The sequence below is a fragment of the Lagenorhynchus albirostris genome, chromosome 6 (genome assembly GCF_949774975.1).
Source record: "Lagenorhynchus albirostris chromosome 6, mLagAlb1.1, whole genome shotgun sequence".
Classification (NCBI taxonomy): Eukaryota; Metazoa; Chordata; class Mammalia; order Artiodactyla; family Delphinidae; genus Lagenorhynchus; species Lagenorhynchus albirostris.
This window is the reverse complement of record NC_083100.1, coordinates 6,360,001-6,381,293: the sequence shown is the minus strand read 5'-3', so window position 1 is coordinate 6,381,293 and position 21,293 is coordinate 6,360,001. Positions and strand designations below refer to the sequence as shown.

General features: G+C 48.0%; 1 protein-coding gene across 2 annotated transcripts in view; it reads left to right on the top strand.

Annotated features, from left to right (window-relative positions):
• The window catches only part of TRPM8 (transient receptor potential cation channel subfamily M member 8), an 88,481-nt gene that overhangs the window by 40,509 nt on the left and 26,679 nt on the right, over positions 1–21,293 (top strand). Inside the window, exons 11-19 of one of the 2 annotated variants that reach the window (XM_060151220.1) lie at positions 1,536–1,814; positions 3,364–3,459; positions 5,163–5,292; positions 7,110–7,255; positions 9,697–9,809; positions 11,098–11,314; positions 17,808–17,899; positions 19,549–19,690; positions 20,788–20,959. In XM_060151220.1, coding sequence (XP_060007203.1) covers positions 1,536–1,814; positions 3,364–3,459; positions 5,163–5,292; positions 7,110–7,255; positions 9,697–9,809; positions 11,098–11,314; positions 17,808–17,899; positions 19,549–19,690; positions 20,788–20,959 — 1,387 coding nt within the window. Of the gene's footprint in view, positions 1–1,535; positions 1,827–3,363; positions 3,460–5,162; positions 5,293–7,109; positions 7,256–9,696; positions 9,810–11,097; positions 11,315–17,807; positions 17,900–19,548; positions 19,691–20,787; positions 20,960–21,293 lie in introns of both variants that reach the window. The other variant, XM_060151219.1, reaches the window with a different exon arrangement.

Genomic DNA, 21,293 nt, shown 5'->3' with positions numbered 1-21,293 from the left:
TCCCGCCTGGAGCCACAGTGGGGGGACTCAAGGGACCCTTGGCAGTTGGCTCTGCAGACAATGTGTGATCCCGGAGAGACCAACATCAGACAGAAACAGAAACCGCTAATGCTGCCCTTGGCAGGGAATATTCCCCTGAACCAGGGCTCAGACAATTAAAGTGAGGACAGTGGGCTGGGTGAGCCGCCGCGAGGCTAGTGGGGGGGCTCAGGGCTACAGTGCCCAGGCTCCTGGAGCTGCCCCAGTTGGCTCCAACTGACGGTTCTCTGTGTTGTCAGAGCTTCTGGTATTTACTTGTGAATCTGGATTTTAATGCTGGCAATGTGGATTTTTATGAACTGTCTAATTTTTAATATTGGCAACTGAATCAAATTGTAAGAAATAGGGCTTCCCTGGTGGCGCAGTGGTTGAGAGTCCGCCTGCTGATGCAGGGGACACGGGTTCGTACCCCAGTCCGGGAAGATCCCACATGCTGCGGAGCGGCTGGGCCCGTGAGCCATGGCCGCTGAGCCTGCACGTCCAGAGCCTGTGCTCCACAACAGGAGAGGGCACAACAGTGAGAGGCCCGTGTACCGCAAAAAAAAAAAAAAAAAAAAAAAAAAAAAAAAAAAAAAAAAAAATTGTAAGAAATAGTATGGAGGACCATCAGAACATATCTGAGAGCTGGTGTGGCCCATGGACCACGGGTTTGTGTCTGAAGTACACGTTAATTATCTTTATTAAGATGCTTAATAAGCTTCTATGGGATAAGGATTACCAGGAGCCCAGACAGTAGAGGTACAGATAAATAATAACCAGGTATCACTGTCAAGTGTTCCAGTGACTCATGGTTATGTAACATGACCAGGCACTTGCCTCATGGCATGGGAAGGGCAGTGGGGCAACCCCATGGCACAGAAGGAAAAGTTGGCTGGTGGTTAGGCCACAATTGGTGTCCAGTGTAGACCTCAGAGAAATGGTGTGAGCTGTACCATGAGCCCCCGGCCCCCTAATGGAGCGAGTGCTTCCTTTATGCCAGACACTGGGATCAATTCTTGATCAACATCATCCCTTTCTTTAATGTAATTTTTTTTTTTTAGATTTTTATTCGACGTGGACCATTTTTAAAGTCTTTATTGAATTTGTTACAATATTGTTTCTGTTTTATGTTTTTGTCTTTTGGCCACGAGGCAAGTGGGATCATATCTCCACAACCAGGGATCAAACACGCACCCCCTGTATTGGAAGGCAAAGTCTTAACCACTGGACCACCAGGGAAGTCCCTCAACATCATCCTTATGTGGGTGTCATTATCTCCACTTTACAACAGCAAGAGACCAGTTCCCATCCAAGCTCACATCTGGCTGATTTCAAAGATTCCACCTTGCTTCTTCCCCCATCTCGATGTTTGAGCTGTCATCTAATATTGTGTTACAACTGAAAAGATAAATTTTATTTACCTCATGGTTGAAAATGCGATGTGTCTGAGAAAGAAGGTGCCTTGTCTTCTTGATTGGATTTAGGCTGTGCATTCTCTCTCTGCTCTTTCTCCTCAGTCTGCTGACCTTCAGGAAGTCATGTTTATGGCTCTCATAAAGGACAGACCCAAGTTTGTCCGCCTCTTTCTGGAGAATGGCTTGAACCTGCAGAAGTTCCTCACCAATGACGTCCTCACCGAGCTCTTCTCCAATCACTTCAGCACCCTGGTGTATCGGAACCTGCAGATTGCCAAGAATTCCTATAATGACACCCTCCTCACGTTCGTCTGGAAACTGGTTGCTAACTTCCGAAGAGGCTTCCGGAAGGAAGACAGGAATAGCACGGATGAGATAGACGTAGAGTTCCATGTGTGTACTGTCACAGCTGTCTGCTTGAATTCTTTGCTCTCTTGAGTCTTCCCTCAAAAAATCTCTCTACTTCCATCTTTCCTACTCCCTACCTCATTGCTGTCATGTAGTTAACATGTTGGGGTTGTTATTTTTTCCTCCTGCCTTTATTTAAGCTAGCAAGTCCTAGCAGGGTAACAAGTGGTGCATTTTCTTGCTTTATTCTTTGTGCTATCTTTACAACAGTTATTGAAGTATTTCCTAATTGCAAAGCTTGGTGCGACACACTTTCTGAAGGCATCTAGCAGGGAACGGGGAAAAATGACTGGCTGCCTGATCATGTCTTAGCCTTTTGGACATGATCTGCCTAAAATAGTTCTCTGCTACCTATGCAAAGAAAAGGAGAACTGCCGAGTTTCCTTTTGTGAATAAAAGGGGCAGTGAATCTTTGTAAAGAGATAATCCAGGTTTCCATTTGAGAAGGTGTTGTGGATGTACCACTTACATTCTCTCAAGATTTCCTATTTTAAGCACAGGCAGGCCCAGTTTCTAGCACCTGCAACTCTTTGCTGAAGGTCTGCTCTGGTCAGAGCCCAGTGACTGCCAGAAGTTGGTGTATAAATACCTCAGCAACCCCCCTGCTCAGAGGAGATAATTCTGAGACCTGTGTCCTATACTGGCTCCAAGGGTTGCCTAGTGGGATTAATCCCTGGTTATTTACCATGACAACTTGTTGGTCCTTTCTTTTCCAATCTCATTTCCTCAATTTCCTAGTGGTTTTCCTGGAATCTTGTCCAAAATAAGCTACCTGTCTCAAATGCTTGATCGCTTCTGGGAAAACTCAAACTAGGTCATGATCTTTTATAGTTTTAGAATTTTATTACATGTGTGTTGCAAAAATCTAAATGAGCTAGGTGTTTGAAGGAATTGGAAATGTTTAAAAAGCTGTTTGATGCTATTTATGTTAAAACTCTCCACAGTATCTATAACTATGCCAGAAACATTTGGATATTGGTAAAACCTTAGGGAAGATTAAAAGGAATACATGCATAGAGTTCTATCTGGAAAGGTTCCCTTGGAAGATACGGGAGGCTGAATGGGAGCTGGGATTCTTAGTTGATGTATTAGGAATTGTAACTTTGAGTAACGCTCCAAAGAAATAACTTTAGTTTCACATTGTGATAATTGAACTTCAACTATTGGAAAGTTAGAATTTAGTTAGGATGATTTTTCTAGATGAGAAAGAGATTTCTATGATGAGAAGAACTTCTCTTCAGCCTGTCAGAAGTCATTCAGTTTTTAAATTGCCGTCAGCCCATTTTTTCACCCTTTATACCTTTCCATCTACTTGTACGTTGTCTTTTATGATAGATCAGAGATTCTGTTGAAACTCACATCACGGTTCTGTGAGAATGGATTCAGACGCCAAGTTACAGAGCCTCCAAACATGGGGCGCTCTCCTAGGGCATCCTGACCCTGTTTTCATTCTTACACTAGTGTGTCTGCCAAAGTGGTGCTCCCTCTGCATGTGCTGACCCCCTGCTCTCATCCCTCCCAGGACGTTTTTCCTATTACTCGGCACCCCCTGCAGGCACTCTTCATCTGGGCCATTCTTCAGAACAAGAAGGAACTTTCCAAAGCCATCTGGGAGCAGGTAAATGTCCAAGTCTGTGGCAGATGTATGCTTGGTTGTGGTCGTTCTGACCCTTTCAAACCTCACATACCTAATCTAAAGCGTCCTCAGTAAAAGGGAATATTTGATGTCGGTAGATATGGTTGTGCCTGTTTCCATGTGAACAGGGGTGTGTTTGGGAGGGGAGGTCCATGGAAAGTTCTGGGCTTGGTGGGTAATCCAGGAGGCACCTGCTTCTTAGGTTTGTGTGATTGTCTTCCAAGTGGAGGAGGTTTTAAAGTTTAATTTAAAATTAATTTCTAACTTTCTTGCATTATAGGCAGGAAGTAGGGCCTGTACAAAGCCTGCTTTAGGAAATGATTGAGACTTTTCTTTGTGATTCCACACATAATGATTTTTATAAATGATTTATGAACAGTTGAAAAGAAGCTGCATTCTCTGTTTTTAGAGCCTAAGATTAGGTATTGAATATTGATTCACACACACACTCTCACTAACTATAATTGTCAGTCTTCGTGTCCTTGACCAATTTCCCCCTCTGAGCTGTTACAGCATGATGGTGGGTCATCAGGCTTCCCATTGCCACGTCTAACTATCAGCTTCTCCTGCATTTGTCTTGTTTTTTTATTGGAGTATAATTGCTTTACAATGTTGTGTTAGTTTCTGCTGTAGTACAATGAAGTGAATCAGCTATATGCATACCTATATCCCCTCCCTCTTAGACCTCCCTCCCCCCCTTCCCCGCCTTCCCCCCCATCTAGGTCATCACAGAGCACTGAGCTGAGCTCCCAGTGCTATACAGCAGGTTCCCACTAGCTATCTATGTTACACATGGTAGTGTATTTATGTCAAACCTAATCTCCCAATTTGTCCCACCCTCCCGTCCCACCCCTGTGTCCACATGTCTGTTCTCTATGTCTATGTCCCTATTCCTGCCCTACAAATAGGTTCATCTGTACCGTTTTTTCTAGATTCCACATATATGCATGTACAATATTTGTTTTTTTCTTTCTGGCTTACATCACTCTGTATGACCGACTCTATAGGTCCATCCACATCTCTACAAGTGATCCAGTTTCGTTCCTTTTTATGGCTGAGTAATATTCCATTGTATATATGTACCCCATCTTCTTTATCCATTCATCTATCATTGGACATTTAGGTTGTTTCCATGTCCTGGCTATTGTAAATAGTGCTGCAGTGAACATTGGGGTACATGTATCCTTTTGAATTATGGTTTTCTCAGGGTATATGCCCAGTAGTGAGATTTCTGTGTCATATGGTAATTCTATTTTTAGTTTGTTAAGGAACCTCCATACTGTTCTCCATAGTGGCTGTATCAATTTACATTCCCACCAACAGTGCAAGAGGGTTCCCTTTTCTCCACACCCTCTCCAGCATTTATGATTTGTAGATTTTTTGGAGATGGCCATTCTGACTGGTGTGAGGTGATACCTCATGGTAGTTTTGATTTGCATTTTTCTAATAATTAGTGATGCATTTATCTTGATTTTTTTTGTATGTTAATTCCATGTTCAAGACTGTGCGTATATTCAGGTTCAAGACTCTTGGTGCACATTGCAAATTTTACTGGGAATCATTATGAACAGTTCAGATTTTTACCACTTCCTGCTTTTGCCATCAATCTGTGCTTGCCTGACTTTGATGTTGACTCGACTGCAAGGGCTTACGAATTAACTGTGACATTCTCACCCCTCTGGAAGACCAGGGGCTGTACTCTGGCAGCCCTGGGAGCCAGCAAGCTTCTGAAGACTCTGGCCAAGGTGAAGAATGACATCAATGCTGCAGGGGAGTCCGAGGAATTGGCAAACGAGTACGAGACCCGAGCAGTGGGTAAGCCTCTGGGAACGGGAGCCGTGGCCGGCACAGCCACACCGCGTGGCATTTACTGACTTTTCCAAGAATGAAGGTGGTGAAATATAGGCTCTCTCATCCCACAGCTGCCCAGGGCCACACCCAGGCCAGGTCTAAGTAACTCAGCACCATAGGGAAGCCTTGGGGTGTTTTGTTTTGGGGATGCTATTCAGAAACCTTGACACGTGTGAGGTTTTACCTGATGTGCAAGCTAGCAGGTTAGCCTGCCAGCTTCCTATACATATACTGACAGAAGACCCCAGACCCCTGGGTTAGGGACACAGATGGTTTGCTACTAATGGCAAAGGCAGCAGCCAGAGTGGCATCTTGGGTTGGTCCCCATGCCTCGATTCCCCACGAGGTCACGTGAATAAGGGCTGGTGTTGGTGGTCCCACATCTCCACAAACTTAGGAGGCTCAGAGCTTCTATAACCCAAGGCAACAGGCGAGCTGCCCAGCTCCCCTCCAGGGCGATGTTTCTCATCACCTGGAACAGGAGAGGGCAGAGGCCCCGCTGAGTGTGACACTCCTGAAACATCTGTCCTCTGTTCGCTGTTCACCTGCCCTTGACACGGCTTGCCATCGCCCCTGCTCAGAGGGCCCGGACCCCGCGGGACTGTGAGAAATCCAGGACCAGTTGCCTCGCAGCAACAGAATTTTAGGCCGGCTCAGTTTTCTTCTTTCCACTGGGGAGTTTTCAGTTTGCAAGGTGGCACGTTGCAAAATGCAGGCGTGTTTGTCTGTTGTCTGATCTAATGAAGAAATGTTCATGCATTTAGCCTCTCTGTGTTGGGAAAAGGTGTCTGATTATTTCTTCTACTATATTAAAAATTTCAAGGTATTACATTGTTTTTGGATTGACTTCAGCTGGGCAATGGCTCCGAGCATTTCGACTTTTAAAGGATTTCCTCTGAGGAGCTACACACCAATCTGTTTGTCATGAGGTCTCAAAATATAAGCACACCCTCAATGCAGTAGGCCAGTGTTGTTGGGTTTTTTTTAAGTTTTTTTTTTTAAATTTTTATTTATTTTATTTTTGGCTGCGTTGGGTCTTCGTTGCTGTGCGTGGGCTTTCTCTAGTTGCGGCGAGCGGGGGCTACACTTCGTTGCGGTGTGTGGGCTTCTCATTGCGGTGGCGTCTCTTGCTGCGGAGCACAGGCTCTAGGCACGTGGGCTCAGTAGTTGTAGCACATGGGCTTCAGTAGTTGTGGCTCATGGGCTCTAGGCGTGCAGGCTCAGTAATTGTGGCACACAGGCCTAGTTGCTCCGCGGCATGTGGGATCTTCCCGGAACAGGGCTCAAATCCTTGTCCTCTGCACTGGCAGGAGACTTCTTAACCACTGCGCCACCAGGGAAGCCCTGGGCCAGTGATTTTTATGACGTCATTTTGGCTTTTTTTTTTTTTTGCACTGTGCCTTAACCGCAAAGAACCTCACCAAAAAAGCACAGAGGTAAATGAGATGGAGGGGGCTCAGGGTCTGGCTCCCCTCCCCAGTGGCTGAACCCACCAAAGAGGGCATTCCTCATGTTCACTGCAGCTCAATTCAGTGGGCATTTCTGGACACCTGCCGCCAGGAGGCGCTGTGCTGTGTGCGGGGTGCCCAAAGAAGGTCCCTTTGTTCAGTAGAGAATTACATTGTACTGGTGTTCTCTTTGCCTTTTATAATCCAGGATGCTCACAGCCAGGCTTTCATGGAAGTCAGGGCTTGGCTGGTGGGCCCGGGGCGGGGGGGAAGTTCTGTGTACTGGCCAGCCCTGCCTCCCGTTTCCCTCTCTCTGGGGACAATGTCACTTAGAGCTGTTCACGGAGTGTTACAGCAGCGACGAAGACTTGGCAGAACAGCTCCTGGTCTATTCCTGTGAAGCCTGGGGTGGAAGCAGCTGTTTGGAGCTGGCGGTGGAGGCCACGGACCAGCATTTCATCGCTCAGCCCGGGGTCCAGGTAAGCAACATGCAGTCACCGAACATCATGCCCAGAAATGGGCCTTTCCATCAGCTGGGTCTCTGGATCCAGTGTATCTCTAACTAGGTGTAGGGATGGGCCAGGTTACATGAACTCTCTGAGCCTTAGTTTCCTTATCTGTAAAGTGGGCATACTAGGGGGTAAAGGAAGGGTTGCTGTGAGGATTCAATGAGATAATATGTGAGTGGGGCCAGCCCTTTACGGTAGCTGTTACTCTTAGAACTATTACTAGTAGTAATGGCAGCAGAGAAACTAGTATGAAGTGGGTTCAGCCAGTGTAGACGTTTCCTGCCCCCAATTACATTAACAGCAGTTTGCACCTGGTATCTCAGGTTTCGGAGGGGAGATTTTTTCCACCCACCATCCCAGCTGGAGGGGTCTGGTGTGAAGGGGAGGAAGATGGGGGAGAGATGGAAGGACTGACACTCGTCTGCGTAGCCCTGGTACACGCGACCACGCTTCATCTTCACAGCACGTGTGCGGTTCGACATCATCCCATTTTACTGAGGAGGACTCAGGAGCTCGGAGAGGTTCTGGAATGTTCCCCAGGTTGCTAGGAAGTGGCAGGGCCGGGATTTGATCCCATGATGGTCGCCCGCCTCACGGACTCTGCATTATGCCATGCGGCCCGTAACTGGCACGGTGTCTACAAAAGAGTCCGTTGGCTACTGCAGCCAAGTGGATTCAGTGAGTGTCGTCATGGATGACAAGGGACACACAGGGAGCCCTGCTGTTGTTCTGGTGTAGCCTCTGTGTCGCAGTGGGCTGGAGGGAGGCCAGTGCTGGGGTCAGGGTTGCCTGGGAGACCCGGCCGGCTGCCACGGCTGCCTCGCTCTGCTCATGGCTCTGCTCACAGCTTCTTAGCCCCCAGACCCCTTCTTGCAGGTGTCCCAGAGCTTTGGGGAGGTTGACTCATGCTCCCGTCCAAGTTCACCAGGCCCGACGGTTTCCACCAGATGCCGGTTCAGCGATGTTTATGGAAAGTCTCCCTGCCCGGCCCGTGGGACCAGGGAGTGTGGTTGCTCTGGGCAGGCTGACGTGTGGGGTCAGATGTCGCTGGTGGCCATGGAAGCCGAGCTAGTGCGGGAGCTTTCTGTGACCGAGGGCCTCGTGGTGCCGTTTGGTGATGGCCTGGTGGGCTCATCACCCTGGAAGGGTCGGGACCTTACTTGTCTCGGAGTGCCCCGCAGAAGCAGACCGCCAGACAAGGATTTGACTGCAAGTAGTTTATGCTGGACGTGAGTCCAGGAGGTGCGTGAGGGGAGTGGAGGCCGAGAGGCTGGGAGGAGAAGGGAAGGAAGCAGACACAGGTATGCTAAGGAGAAGGTGCCTTCTGGGGGCTTCATGCTGCCTGCCCCAGTGGTGCCCATCTGAGCACCTACCCACCAACTGCAGTTTGCGGTTCCCTGGGGGCTGCCCCTCAAGAGCCAACTACACGCCTGGCCCCAGAAGCCCAGGCAGAGCGGGGCAGGGCTCTCGGGAGGAGCCGTCCTCTCCTGGAGGGATGCGCCGGGGTATGGATGGGGCCCCCGGGTCCCAGCCCTCCAGACAGTGCTGGGAAGGCCTCAGTCCACCCTGCTCTGCCACGGAGACACACCAGTCCCTTCTGATTGGCATGATATTTTTGTTCTTGTGGGGGTTTTTTTTGGCCGTGCTGTGCAGCTTGTGGGATCCTAGTTCCCTGACCAAGGATCGAACCCAGGCCCTTGGTAGTGAAAGTGTGGAGTCCTAACCACCAGATCACCAGGAGATACCCGATACGATCTTTTCTGAGAGCGGCGGGGTCCTTCCGTGTGACCCAGCCTATGCCCACCCCTTCTGTGTTGACTTTCAGTGCTGTTGTCAGAGACAAAACGAATTTCTAATTCCTGCCTTTGTGGGAGGCCCTGTTCCACCTTTCAGGGGCTGATACGTTCTGGGGAAAGCTTTTCCATGCCTTTTTAGCTCAAATGGGTGTTGAGACACCAGTGGTCTCTCTCTTGCCGACTTCCTTTCAGTGTCCTGACAGGTGTCACCTATCTGCCTCCAGAAATGAATCCTTGGGGCCCCGCAGATAGCACTGGATGTCGTGTGAATTTGTGATCTTTCAGGGAAAAGGAGCTACAGAGGTGCTTGTTTAAACGTACACAGTAAGAATTAGAGTTGGTTAAAATTCATAGGTTTAGTGAATTTGGACTCATACAACCTCTGTTTTAAAGTTCACAGAACCCAACATAGAAAAGGACTGAAAATCAAACAGAATTTTATATGGTTGAATCATAGCCCCTTAAAATCCAGGTAACTAATATAAAAGAATAAAGATCTCAATTCAGAGAGTTATTTATTTGGAGAGGTTTGAGGGCTGGGAAGAAAGGTCGCACACCATCCAGCATGTCATTGCATTAATAAGGACCTGTGTCCTTTGTCTCTGTTTCCTGTAGAATTTTCTTTCCAAGCAATGGTACGGAGAGATTTCCCGAGACACCAAGAACTGGAAGATTATCCTGTGTCTGTTTATTATACCCTTGGTGGGCTGTGGCTTTGTATCATTTAGGTATGAAACCAAGGCACATAATCGTGTGTGAGTGTGTGTATACATACATCTGTGTGTATACAAGCATCTGTGTGTGTGTGTACATGCATCTGTGTGTGTACATGTATCTGTATGCATGTATCTGTGTGTGTGCAAGCATCTGTGTGTGTACATGTATCTGTATGCATGTATCTGTGTGTGTACAAGCATCTGTGTGTGTACATGTATCTGTGTGTGTGTATAAGCATCTGTGTGTGTGCAAGCATCTGTGTGTGTACATGTATCTGTGTGCATGTATCTGTGTGTGTACAAGCATCTGTGTGTGTACATGTATCTGTGTGCATGTATCTGTGTGTGTACATGCATCTGTGTGTGTGTATAAGCATCTGTGTGTGTGTGCAAGCATCTGTGTGTGTACATGTATCTGTGTGCATGTATCTGTGTGTGTACATGCATCTGTGTGTGTACATGTATCTGTGTGTGTGTACATGCATCTGTGTGTGTGTACAAGCATCTGTGTGTGTGTACATGCATCTGTGTGTGTGTACAAGCATCTGTGTGTGTGTACAAGCATCTGTGTGTACATGTATCTGTGTGCATGTATCTGTGTGTGTACATGCATCTGTGTGTGTACATGCATCTGTGTGTGTGTACATGCATCTGTGTGTGTGTACAAGCATCTGTGTGTGTGTACATGCATCTGTGTGTGTGTACAAGCATCTGTGTGTGTACATGTATCTGTGTGCATGTATCTGTGTGTGTACATGCATCTGTGTGTGTACATGTATCTGTGTGTGTGTACATGCATCTGTGTGTGTGTACAAGCATCTGTGTGTGTACATGCATCTGTGTGTGTGTACAAGCATCTGTGTGTGTGTACATGCATCTGTGTGTGTGTACAAGCATCTGTGTGTGTATACATGTATCTGTGTGTGTGTACAAGCATCTGTGTGTGTGTACAAGCATCTGTGTGTGTGTGCTCTTGTGCAAAGGATCACAAGGCCTGGAAATTACAATGTTCACTCTAGTCTCTGCACTTTAGGTCTGGGATCTCCGTGGGTTTCCCCCAGGTTTGATTTCAAAGAGGTAGAAGTGGGCTCATGTCTTCAATATCTGAGGCAGAATTTGGATCTATTAAGCATGAAATGCCGAGGCTGAATTTTGGCTGGGTCAAACTTAGAGCCCAATTTGGACACCACCTGTCCCTGGCCCAGCTGTGGGTCTATGTTCATCGGTGTTCAGAGGAGAGGTGTAGCCCGTGCAGTGATGTTGGCCAGGATGGTGACAGTGCTGTCCCTCCTCGGTCCAGGAAGAAGCCCCTTGACAAACACAGGAAGCTCCTGTGGTACTACGTGGCCTTCTTCACCTCCCCGTTTGTGGTCTTCTCCTGGAACGTGGTCTTCTATATCGCCTTCCTCCTGCTCTTTGCCTACGTGCTGCTCATGGATTTCCACCCTGTGCCACAACCCCCGGAGCTGGTCCTCTATGCGCTGGTCTTTGTCCTGTTCTGTGATGAAGTGAGACAGGTAGGTCAGCCCTGACGTGGGGCCCCCCCTCCTTTCTTCAGTGAGCGGCATCTTCCTAATGCCAAAGGGGAGCAGAAGTTGCTCCTCAAGTTCCAAAGTCATTATTTCCCCCAAATAAATGTTCTCATTTGGTGGCCACCAATGAACATGAAGACGCTCTTCCGTGAGATCTCCTAGCCCCAAGCCCAAGCTTTGCTCTCTAATTAACGTTAATTGGTGGAGATGAATCACTCGGGAATGTGTTCAAAGAGCAGGTTGACCTTGGACTTTTAAACCCACTCCCATCATCAGGAGCCATTTGTGATCCTGTCATTACTGTCACTGGGGTAGGCAGCACCATGAGTGGCAGGGGAATTGGAAGGACTTTCCAGCTAAGAGCATCTCAATGCCCAGCATGTCAGATTGACAATGTCAGAAATTCATATTCGTCCTTGTGAATTTCAGGGAGTTCCTGTCATTTATTCATGGTGTTTTCTCTAGTTTCTTGGGATCTGCATTGTTTGGCATCCTCTTCCCACCCTTAATCTGAACTTAGCCCAGGCCTGGCACGTAGCAGGTGCTCAGTTAATAATTGTTGAATGAATAAATGTTGATGGTGGAGGTCAGTGCTGTCCCTAAACCATCACGAAAAGTCATCCCAGAAAATCCTTTTAAGATGGTAGTTTACAAAATATTTGAGAACTGCTGTTGCTGTCACTCTTGTCCCATATGAGCCCAAACCGAAAAACATATCCATTCAACATGTATGGCCTAGGTGCTCACAGTGTACAAGGTACTGTGCCAAGTGATACCAGATATTTGGAGGGGCAAAGGATGCTGTTCTGGACCCCACAGAGTTGCTGCCTGGAATAGGATTCCTAAATTGTTTTGACTATCATGCTAACTCTAATAGATTCTTTTTTTTTTTTTTTGGTGGCTTCTAGGAGCCCTGGGTTGAGAAAGATTCTGAGCCTCTATTTTCAGCAGGAGAACATCTTAATGAATTAGAAGTGTCTGCCATGGGCACAAGGGGTGGCAGGAGTCCTGGTACCAGTGTCCTGGATCTGCCTTTGCTTGCCTAGTAGGTGGAAGGTGCAGACGCAGGCTGGAGATGGAGTACAGGTAGAAGTGTGTTGAGCATGCAAGATTATCAGGCTTTCTGTCTACCAGCAAATCTCCCCCAGGACCTGGTCCTGCTGACGTGCAGAGGGTTTCTATGACTTCAGATCAGCCTCATGGGTGCCCCAGGCATTGGCTCAAGTGGTCACAGTTCAGTCCAGGGCACTTCTGTATTAGCTCACTAGGGCTAGGGCTGCCATGATGAAGCACCACCAGCTGGGCGGCTTAAACAACACAAGTTCATCATCTCATTGTTCTGAAAGCCAGAAGTCTGAGATCAAGCTGTGGGCAAGGTTGGTTCCTTCTGAGGATGTGAGGGAGAACCTGTTCCAGGCCCGTCCCCAGTTTCTGGAGATTTGCTGGCCATCTCTGCTGTCCCTTGGCTGTAGATGCATTGCTCAATCCCTGACCTCATGCTCACACCAAATGCTCCCTGTGTGCATGTCTCTGTCCAAATCTCCCCTTGTCATAAGGACACTAATCACATTGGATCAGGGGCCCATCCTGCTCCAGTATGACCTCATCTTAACTAATTACATCTGCAAGGACCCTACTTCCAAACAAGGTCACATCCTGAGGTGCTGGGGGGTAGGACTTCAATGCATGAATCTGGAGGGGATGCAGTTCAACTCACAGCCCCTTCCATATAGTCTCAGAGGCCTTGTTTTACTTGCTAGTTCTCTCTCTTTTTTTTTGACTTCTGTGTATCAGCAGCCAGGGTGTGAAAATATCCTCCTGGAGAGAAGCAGAGAAAGATGGAAGGAGAGTCAGCATTTAAAACGGGAATGGGCCCTGGCCATTGTGAGAAAGTTAACCAAGAGCTTTTAAATTAGGAAGCTCCCGAGTTACGTTGTCACAGGAGCTGGCGCTGCACGGGGTCGCACGTGTTCCCTCCTAGACCAGTCGGGTGCTGGGGCCCTGACTCCCTTCCTTTGCTGTGCTCCCGGGCGTGGTTGACCACCTTTCAAAGGCACATGAAAGAGAAAGTTTGGCTTTTGCAGAGGAGAGGATGAAAGGGTGAGTTTGGAGGGGTTTGTCTGACTGCGGGGGGAAAGCCCTGCATCTCATCCTGTTTGAGAGACCAGCAGACCTCTCATCCTCTGTGGACGGGGAGGCCCAGTGGGGCAAATAAGTCATGAGCACAAATAAATGGAGAGAGAGAGAGAGAGAGAGAGAGAGAAACCAGCAGGAATTGCAAATAGCATGGTAGTAACTTACTTAATTTCTTTGACCTTCTGGTTCCCCATCCTTAAATGGGCATGTTTCCTACTGCAAGTGGTTATTTTTTTCAGCTTATTGAGATATTATTGACATACAGCACTGTATACTTTCAAGGTATACAGCATAATGACTTGACCTACATATAACCATGAAGTTACCGAGGGGAGCAAGAGGACGGGGTGTCCTACCTGCAAGCCTTGCCCCTCTCGTCCGGCACCAGCTTCACTGGGGCGTTCCAGCTCCTCACACATACTCTGCTCTTGCCCAGAATTGGGTGGCATGGAAATGACTTCACGCAGATGTTTGTTTCTTATTCACATTTGATCCTCGGGGCCTAGCACAGGAGTGGGCGTTGTCACGTTTCTGGCAAGTGCGTGTATCTTTTTTTAAAAACCGAATTGACAAGGCGGGGTCTTCCTGATTCAACCCCAGAGATGTGCTGTGACTGAGGGTGAGGGGGGAACCGTGAAGCCAGCACTGGGCACGTGGGGAGGAAGCTGGCAGGGGGGGGCTCAGACGTACCCTTTTGAGCAGAGGGTGCTGTTGGCAGCTTCTTGGAATGGTTGGTAAAAAGGAAAGTTCTTTTCCTGCTGCTGGCTGCCCCTCGCTCACGCTCCCAGCATTTCTCTCCTTGTCCCGTTCCCGACCCTGCCTCCCGGCTGCATGAAAGTCACAGAGTCCAAACGTCGTTTGTGTCCTCCAGGAATCTAAAGGAGCATGAGGTCTAGAGAGACGACTTATCCTGGGTTGCTCTAGGGGCAGAGCTTGGCCCGGAAGGAGGATGCAGGGAGAGTCATCCCGGCTTAAGCCAAGCACTTCATTCACACAGTCTTTCTTTCAACCAATATTTATTGAGCACCTACCACAAGCAGTGTCTTAGACCCTGGGGATACAGCGATGCACCAAACAGGCAGATATCTCTGTCCTCATGGACTTTCTACCAGCTGGCGATGACCGGCAGGGTCTTTTCTGGGAGCTTTCAGGGAGAGGAGGTGAGCGCCGCCAGTAGCACTGAATGAGCGAGTCTTGAGTTGACGGGGAGGTTGGCCTAGAGGACTTGGGATTGTAAAATTTGGAGTCCTTACGTCACAAGCATCTCCCTTCAGATTCTCATGTACATTTAACTGCTCATCCCTTATTCGGGTCATGCAGGAAGGAGACTCAGGACAGGTGCACTTTTGCACGGAGAGGGGCCCCCGGCAGGTGGAGTGTGTGGAGCTTTGCTCAGGAGAGACACAGAGCAGGGACACTGAGTGGGGGCAGACGGTGGGCAGGAGCCTCGGGGAGGTTCTGGGTTTCTGATGTGCTTCCCAGTTACTCCCCAGGCCTGATGTGATGCCCACAGGGTCTGGCTGAGTCCCAGCTGTTCTGCCTTCATAATGGATGGTATTAGCGATGTGTAGCTTTGTCCAAGTGTGTCCTCTGTTTCTTTGTAAAAGTTATTTTTGAAGGGGCAGTGTTTTTTAACATCTTTATTGGGGTATAATTGCTTTACAGTGGTGTGTTAGTTGCTGCTGTATAACAAAGCGAGTCAGCTATACATATACATATATCCCCATATCTCCTCCCTCTTGTGTCTCCCTCCCACCCTCCCTATCCCACCCGTCTAGGTGGACACAAAGCACAGAGCTGATCTCCCTGTGCTATGCGGCTGCTTCCCACTAGCTATCTATTTTACGTTTGGTAGTGTATATATGTCCATGCCACTCTCACTTCGTCCCAGCTTCCCCTTCCCCCTCCCCGTGTCCTCAAGTCCATTCTGTACGTCTGCGTCAGGGGCAGTTTGAATTCAGCAGTCCTGCATATTAAGGCGATGGTGAGGGACGTGCCTGTGCTTAAGGTCAGGAGCGTGGAGTCAAGGCCACCCCTGCTGGCAGGGAGCAGCTCTGCCTGTGTGGTCTGTGAGCCCCATCTCCACAGCACAGCCTTGCTGATTCCTGTCATTACAGGACTCTGACACTTGGGGTCGCTGTTTCCCTTTCGGGTCTGCAGACTCAGGCCTTTGGAATCCTTCATTGTGGTTGGTTTCCTCAATCAGCTCTGCCGGCCTGGTACTGTCTTAATTAACCTAATTCACATTTGTTAGCAAAAAGCAAAACCAGGCAGGATGTTACCTGCTTCAGATAGTGTCTGGGTGTCAAATGCATGCTTGTCAGTGTCTCCCTGTGTCCCCTTGCCCAGGAGACAGAGGTTGCTATGTTAATTGGAATTTTTCACCAAGGCAATCAATAAGTGCAAACATAGTTGCTAAATAGCTCTTAGGTCTATTAAACAGACTGTGAATGTTTATTTAAAGTGAGGTAAGTCCCAGCGGCCCTTCATGGAGAGCACGTTCAGTCTTGAGGCCCTTGAATCCCCAAATCCTGAGAGATAGGATGAGATACGCTCCCGGTATTTTATGAATATAGCCAATCGCTGGCATTCCATCCAGAAAAGAGGCGGCTATTCCTTTTTTAAAATGTCTTCTTACTGCAACCGTGCTTCCCAACCTCAGACTGGCTCTACTTATGGTTCTTCCTGTCATGTGGCCCGAGGCTGAGCCAGGCTGGGGCTGCCCTGTTGCCCTGTGCCTACCTGCCTCTCAGGCCAGGGTTTCAAAGAGGGAAGCAGGTGGCAGGTAGAGCTTGTCCCAACTACCCTCATCTTGCAAATGGCTCTTGGTGGGTGGTGATCAGTTTCACTGGGACCACCCAAATGGACAGTTAGGAATCCTGACTGGATTTCTGAGCCCAGGCGTTCAGCCATCCCACAGGAGAACATGGTCAAATTGGGCTGCTCACACCTGGGGGATTTTAATATTTCCTTGGTACTTGATTTCATAACACCCTCACCCCTTTGTCCACTAAAGTTGCTGTTTGCATTTATAAATGAGTGAAAAGAAATACTTGTTGAGAAACCGATGATGTTTCTTAAATCCAAGTCTAAGATGGTGGGATCTGTGTGTGTGTGGGGGGGGGGGTTCTAAAGAAGCAGGGTGATGCTGGAGAGAGGAAACCACATTTCAGAGCCCTAAGACCCATCACTTGCTGGCTTTCTGCCTAAGGGCAAGTTCCTTTGCTGCTTTATCTTAGGCCTTGGTTTCAGGTGCAGAATAGGAAGTAAGATATCTTAATAGCAGGTGGACCCATGTTGGTGGTTCATTTAGTAGATTTGAAAAGTGCACGTTCCTTTGATGACACATCTTTGCTGTTGTTTTCCTGCCGTGCACAAGTCTGGTGGTTTCCTTATCTGAGCTCACTTGGTCCTTTGATCTTACCTCCCCTCCGACCCTTATCACGTTTCATTTTAAACATGTTTAACGTCTGTCTTTGCCGTGGGCCGGTAGATTCCTTGAGTGTCGACATCACCCCCAATCCGGTGATGTCTCTGTGTCCCAGGAGCCCAGCACAGGTGTTTGCAATCCCGTGGATTCTCAGTAAATATGTTTTGAGTGGATGGATGAATGAAAGGGTTAGATGACCACCCTGGAATCCCTCAAATCCAGCGTATGCATTGCCAGAGAGGCTGTCCAGATGCAGCCTTCTAATGGTTAATCTTATCCCTCTTTCAGTGTTTTCCTGACATGCTTTCTTCTGAGAAATCATGACCGATATATACAAATCATGATGGAAGGATCACTCTTGATTTGTGGCACACTCTTCCCGTCGGTCATTTCTGTGACCACGTCTGTCCTCCTAGCTGCCACACATAGCACCTGTGTGCAAAAAAGTTTTTAAAACTTTTTAAAAAGTTTCTTTAATAAGATGCTTTATTGCCATGTGCCAGAAAATTTTTACAGTAAACACACAAATCTGTGATGACGGCAGTATGGATAACACCCTCTAGAGTTGTGCAGTGCACAGCCTACACCACTGTACGTGGCAGCCATGGGGAGGGGCGTTCCACCTTTGCCCACACAGGTTGTACTCACTCTCTGCAGGTTTCTCTTTAAAAACAGTTGGGATCCACGAGTCTTTTTATCTTGACTTTGTTAGTAACACATGAATAACAGCATAGCAAGCATGCAACCTACTTTCCAATCCCCCTGGAACAGCACAGGGCAGTTGCAGGGCGTACTTGGCGCATCATGGGCTCAAAAAGGATATGGAAAGAAATCTGTGAGCAAGAATAAATCCAGAAGCGGTTGATGTTTCCAAGCTGCTGTGTCCTCTCTCTGTCCCTCTCTGTGCTGCAGTGGTACATGAATGGGGTGAATTATTTTACTGACCTGTGGAACATCATGGATACGCTTGGGCTCTTTTATTTCATAGCAGGGATCGTATTTCGGTAAGTAGTCCTCACCACGTTTTCAAGTTTCAGGTGTTTTGGGATTCTCTTGGGTGGAAAGGCGGAGGAAAGACGTTTCAAGCCCAAGATAAGAGAGAGAGGATGAACTATGGTCCCATTATTTTATGAATATAGCCTATCTCTGGAATTCCATTCAGAAAAGAGGCTGCTATTCCTTTTAAAAAATGTTTTCTTACTGCAGCGGTGCCGGTTCTTCCCATCACATGGCCCGAGGCTGAGCCAGGCTGGGGCTGCCCTGTTGCCATGTGCTCTCCCCGCCCCCATTTAGAGATTATTACAAACGCCCATTGTCTCTGCCTCTTAGAGACACAGCTTGGTTGGCATAAAGCTGGGTCTCCTCTCTTCCCCCCTCCTGGTGATCTGTAATTGAAAAAGGGTTCTTCATGGTTTTTCTCTTTGTGCTTATAGAATTTGGGGAGAGAATTAGAAATCGAGGAGAGAATGATGAGGGTGTTAAATATAACACAGTGTTTTCGTTTGGGGCCATACAATCTTCTAACATACACTTCACTTAAACTTAAATGTTGGTTCTGGAGACTGCCCTCCCAGCTACAAGAGCTCCTCAATCCCTGAGGATTAGCAAAACCAGTTGAAAAGTACGGTTGAAGGCAAAAAGCAATATGACGCCCGGTGATAGGGAAACTGGGGTGCATACAAACCTTGGCCCACCTTGTCCAGCCATGCTCCTTTCCGGCCCGCCTTTCCCAAATAGCTTCAAGGTGAAGCTCGTGGTCTATTGGAGCAGAGAAGCCTGACCATTAATATTCACACCTCCCCAGAACGAGATGCTTTACAGTGAGTGCTCGCTCTACAGTATGAACGGGGTAAGAGCTCAGTTTCCTCCTCCAAAAAAACCCTCCCTTTCTGCTTGGGTTAAAGGCCCAGCATTATTTTTTTAAGTTTTTTATTTTATATTGGAGTATAGCCGATTAACAATGTTGTGATAGTTTCAGGCGCCCAGCAGACCGACGTAGCCATACATATACATGTATCCATTCTCCCCCAGACTCCCCTCCCATCCAGGCTGCCACATAACATTGAGCAGAGTTTCCTGTGCTATACAGTAGGTCTCTTTCAAAGGCCCAGCATTTGAATCACGGTTGGATGTGATTGCTAGAGCATTCCAGTTAGAAAGCACATATGGCTTTCAATGAACGCGCCAGCAGGTGGTTAGCTAATCAGATGATCTGGTGCAAACGAGGTAAGTTTCACTGGGGGGAACCTGGCAGGGTCAAGTCCCAAGTGGCCGGGGTCATTGTAGAGGCCTGTGAGCCAGGAAGTTAGCGATGTCGGGACTGGGTCCTGCAGGAGTATTTGGGATGAAGGACTAAAGTGTCCTGCCTCTCCTGGAGTCCACGAGGGCAGTAGACGTGGCCTTTGGTTTTCAGTGGCTGATGGGCCGGTGATGTCCCTGGTCTATTTCCACTTACTCTCAGTTCCCAGGCTTTTGGCTGTTTCTTCACGTTTGGTTATTTTTAAAAGCAAAACTTTGATTGTAAATCAACTGTACTTCAATAAAATTTAAAAAAATTAGCAAATAAAATCCAGAAATAAATAAAAATGATAAAAAGCGAAACTTTGAAATCTTTTGTCAGCATCTCACAGCTCCTTTCCTCTTCTTTCCACAGGCTTTACCCTTCTAACAAAACCTCGCTGTACTCCGGACGAGTGATTTTTTGCCTGGATTACATTATATTCACGCTCAGGTTGATTCACATTTTCACGGTCAGCAGGAATTTAGGACCCAAGATTATCATGTTGCAGAGGATGGTAAGAATGAAGAATATTTGCAGTTAGTTGTCCTTCTTCTAACTGCATCCAGCGTTCCTTTCATTGTTGAGAGGAGGATTTTGTGCATAGAGTGATGGCTGCATTTCACAATCAGTAGGGTTTACTTTCTTGATGTGTTTTCATCAGGGACCCCTCTTCCAGGTTAAAATTTAACAAAAGATGGCTGTTAGGAGCAAACAGTGTGACTCAGTGCGTTGCTAAGAAAGATCTCTAGATTTCACATGTTTCCAAGTGTTTTCACTTGAGTCTTACCAACTCACTAGGAGCCTAGGCGGGAGAGGGACTTTTATACCCATTTTACAGATGTGGACAGTCAGGTTCAAGAAGGTTAATATGTTTGTCTGGAGACATGCAGTGAGCTAGAAGCATAGCGTGGACTGGAACTTTAATCTTACAACCATGCGATACAGACTTCGGGAAAGCACTGCCAGCCCCGTTCCATGGGGACAAATAACAGAAAGATACACACTGACGATGTTGCTTCTCTCAGCTTGTTTTCCACGTGACCCAAACCTCCCGTGTTTCTGTCTTTAAATCAGATGGGCGTTTGGATGAGCTCATCTGGAGGTTCCTTTCCAGTGCTGAGCTTCTTGAGTTTGTGGTTTTAATTCAAAGCATATCTGGGGCATCAAGTCACCATGAAGTCATGCTATGTGTGCAAAACATTAAGAAAGATAAAACGGTGCCTTCTTGTCTAAAAAGGAGAGCTTTTATTTTCCTTAAGGAAAAAAAAACTAAGGCAATAGCTTAGGGGTCTGCAGAACGTGAGCTGGAGAGGAGGAGGGGGGTCCAGAGTTGGATCCCTCTTCTGCTCCCAGGCTGGTCTCATTCAGAAAGTCTCTGCTGCTGCGCTGGTTTGGGGACCTGCAAGGAAAGATGCATCCGTCAGTTTTAGTGCCGGGAAGGAGATGCCCCGAGACCCAAGGGTGATGATGGCCATTTTTAAAAATCAGTGATCAAATGCTGGGCACCTTAGGTTCCAGGGTCCAGGGGCCTCTGTCCTTCTCCGTGGTCAGCGGAGTGGACAAGCCGCCCTGGTGCAGTCCTGACTCCACTCTCGTGTCCTCCCGTGACAGCTGATAGACGTGTTCTTCTTCCTGTTCCTCTTTGCCGTGTGGATGGTGGCCTTCGGCGTGGCCAGGCAAGGGATCCTCAGGCAGAATGAGCATCGCTGGAGGTGGATCTTCCGCTCGGTCATCTATGAGCCCTACCTGGCCATGTTCGGCCAAGTGCCCAGCGACGTGGACAGTAAGCCTGACGTGGCCTGGGCGGGGGACAGCTGGGAGGCGGCAGATGCTTCTAGAACCAGCCTCTGAGGCTCCCCACTCTGACCCTGGGGACTGTCTTAGGAGCAGAGGCGGCTGGGATCTGGCCAACACCAGGCAGGGGACACTAACCCTCAAAGCCATTTCCTTCTCCTGAGCGGGATCTTACGTCCACCTTGTAAGCTTGTTCCCAACATTTCAGCCTGCAATTTTTAAACCTTTTTAAAAAGAGTGTTTCTCATATTTCCAACAGCAACGTGGCCGATGAAAGCAAGGAGCCTCACTGGTTTAGAAACGAGTGTTGCGAGTCTGTCCTG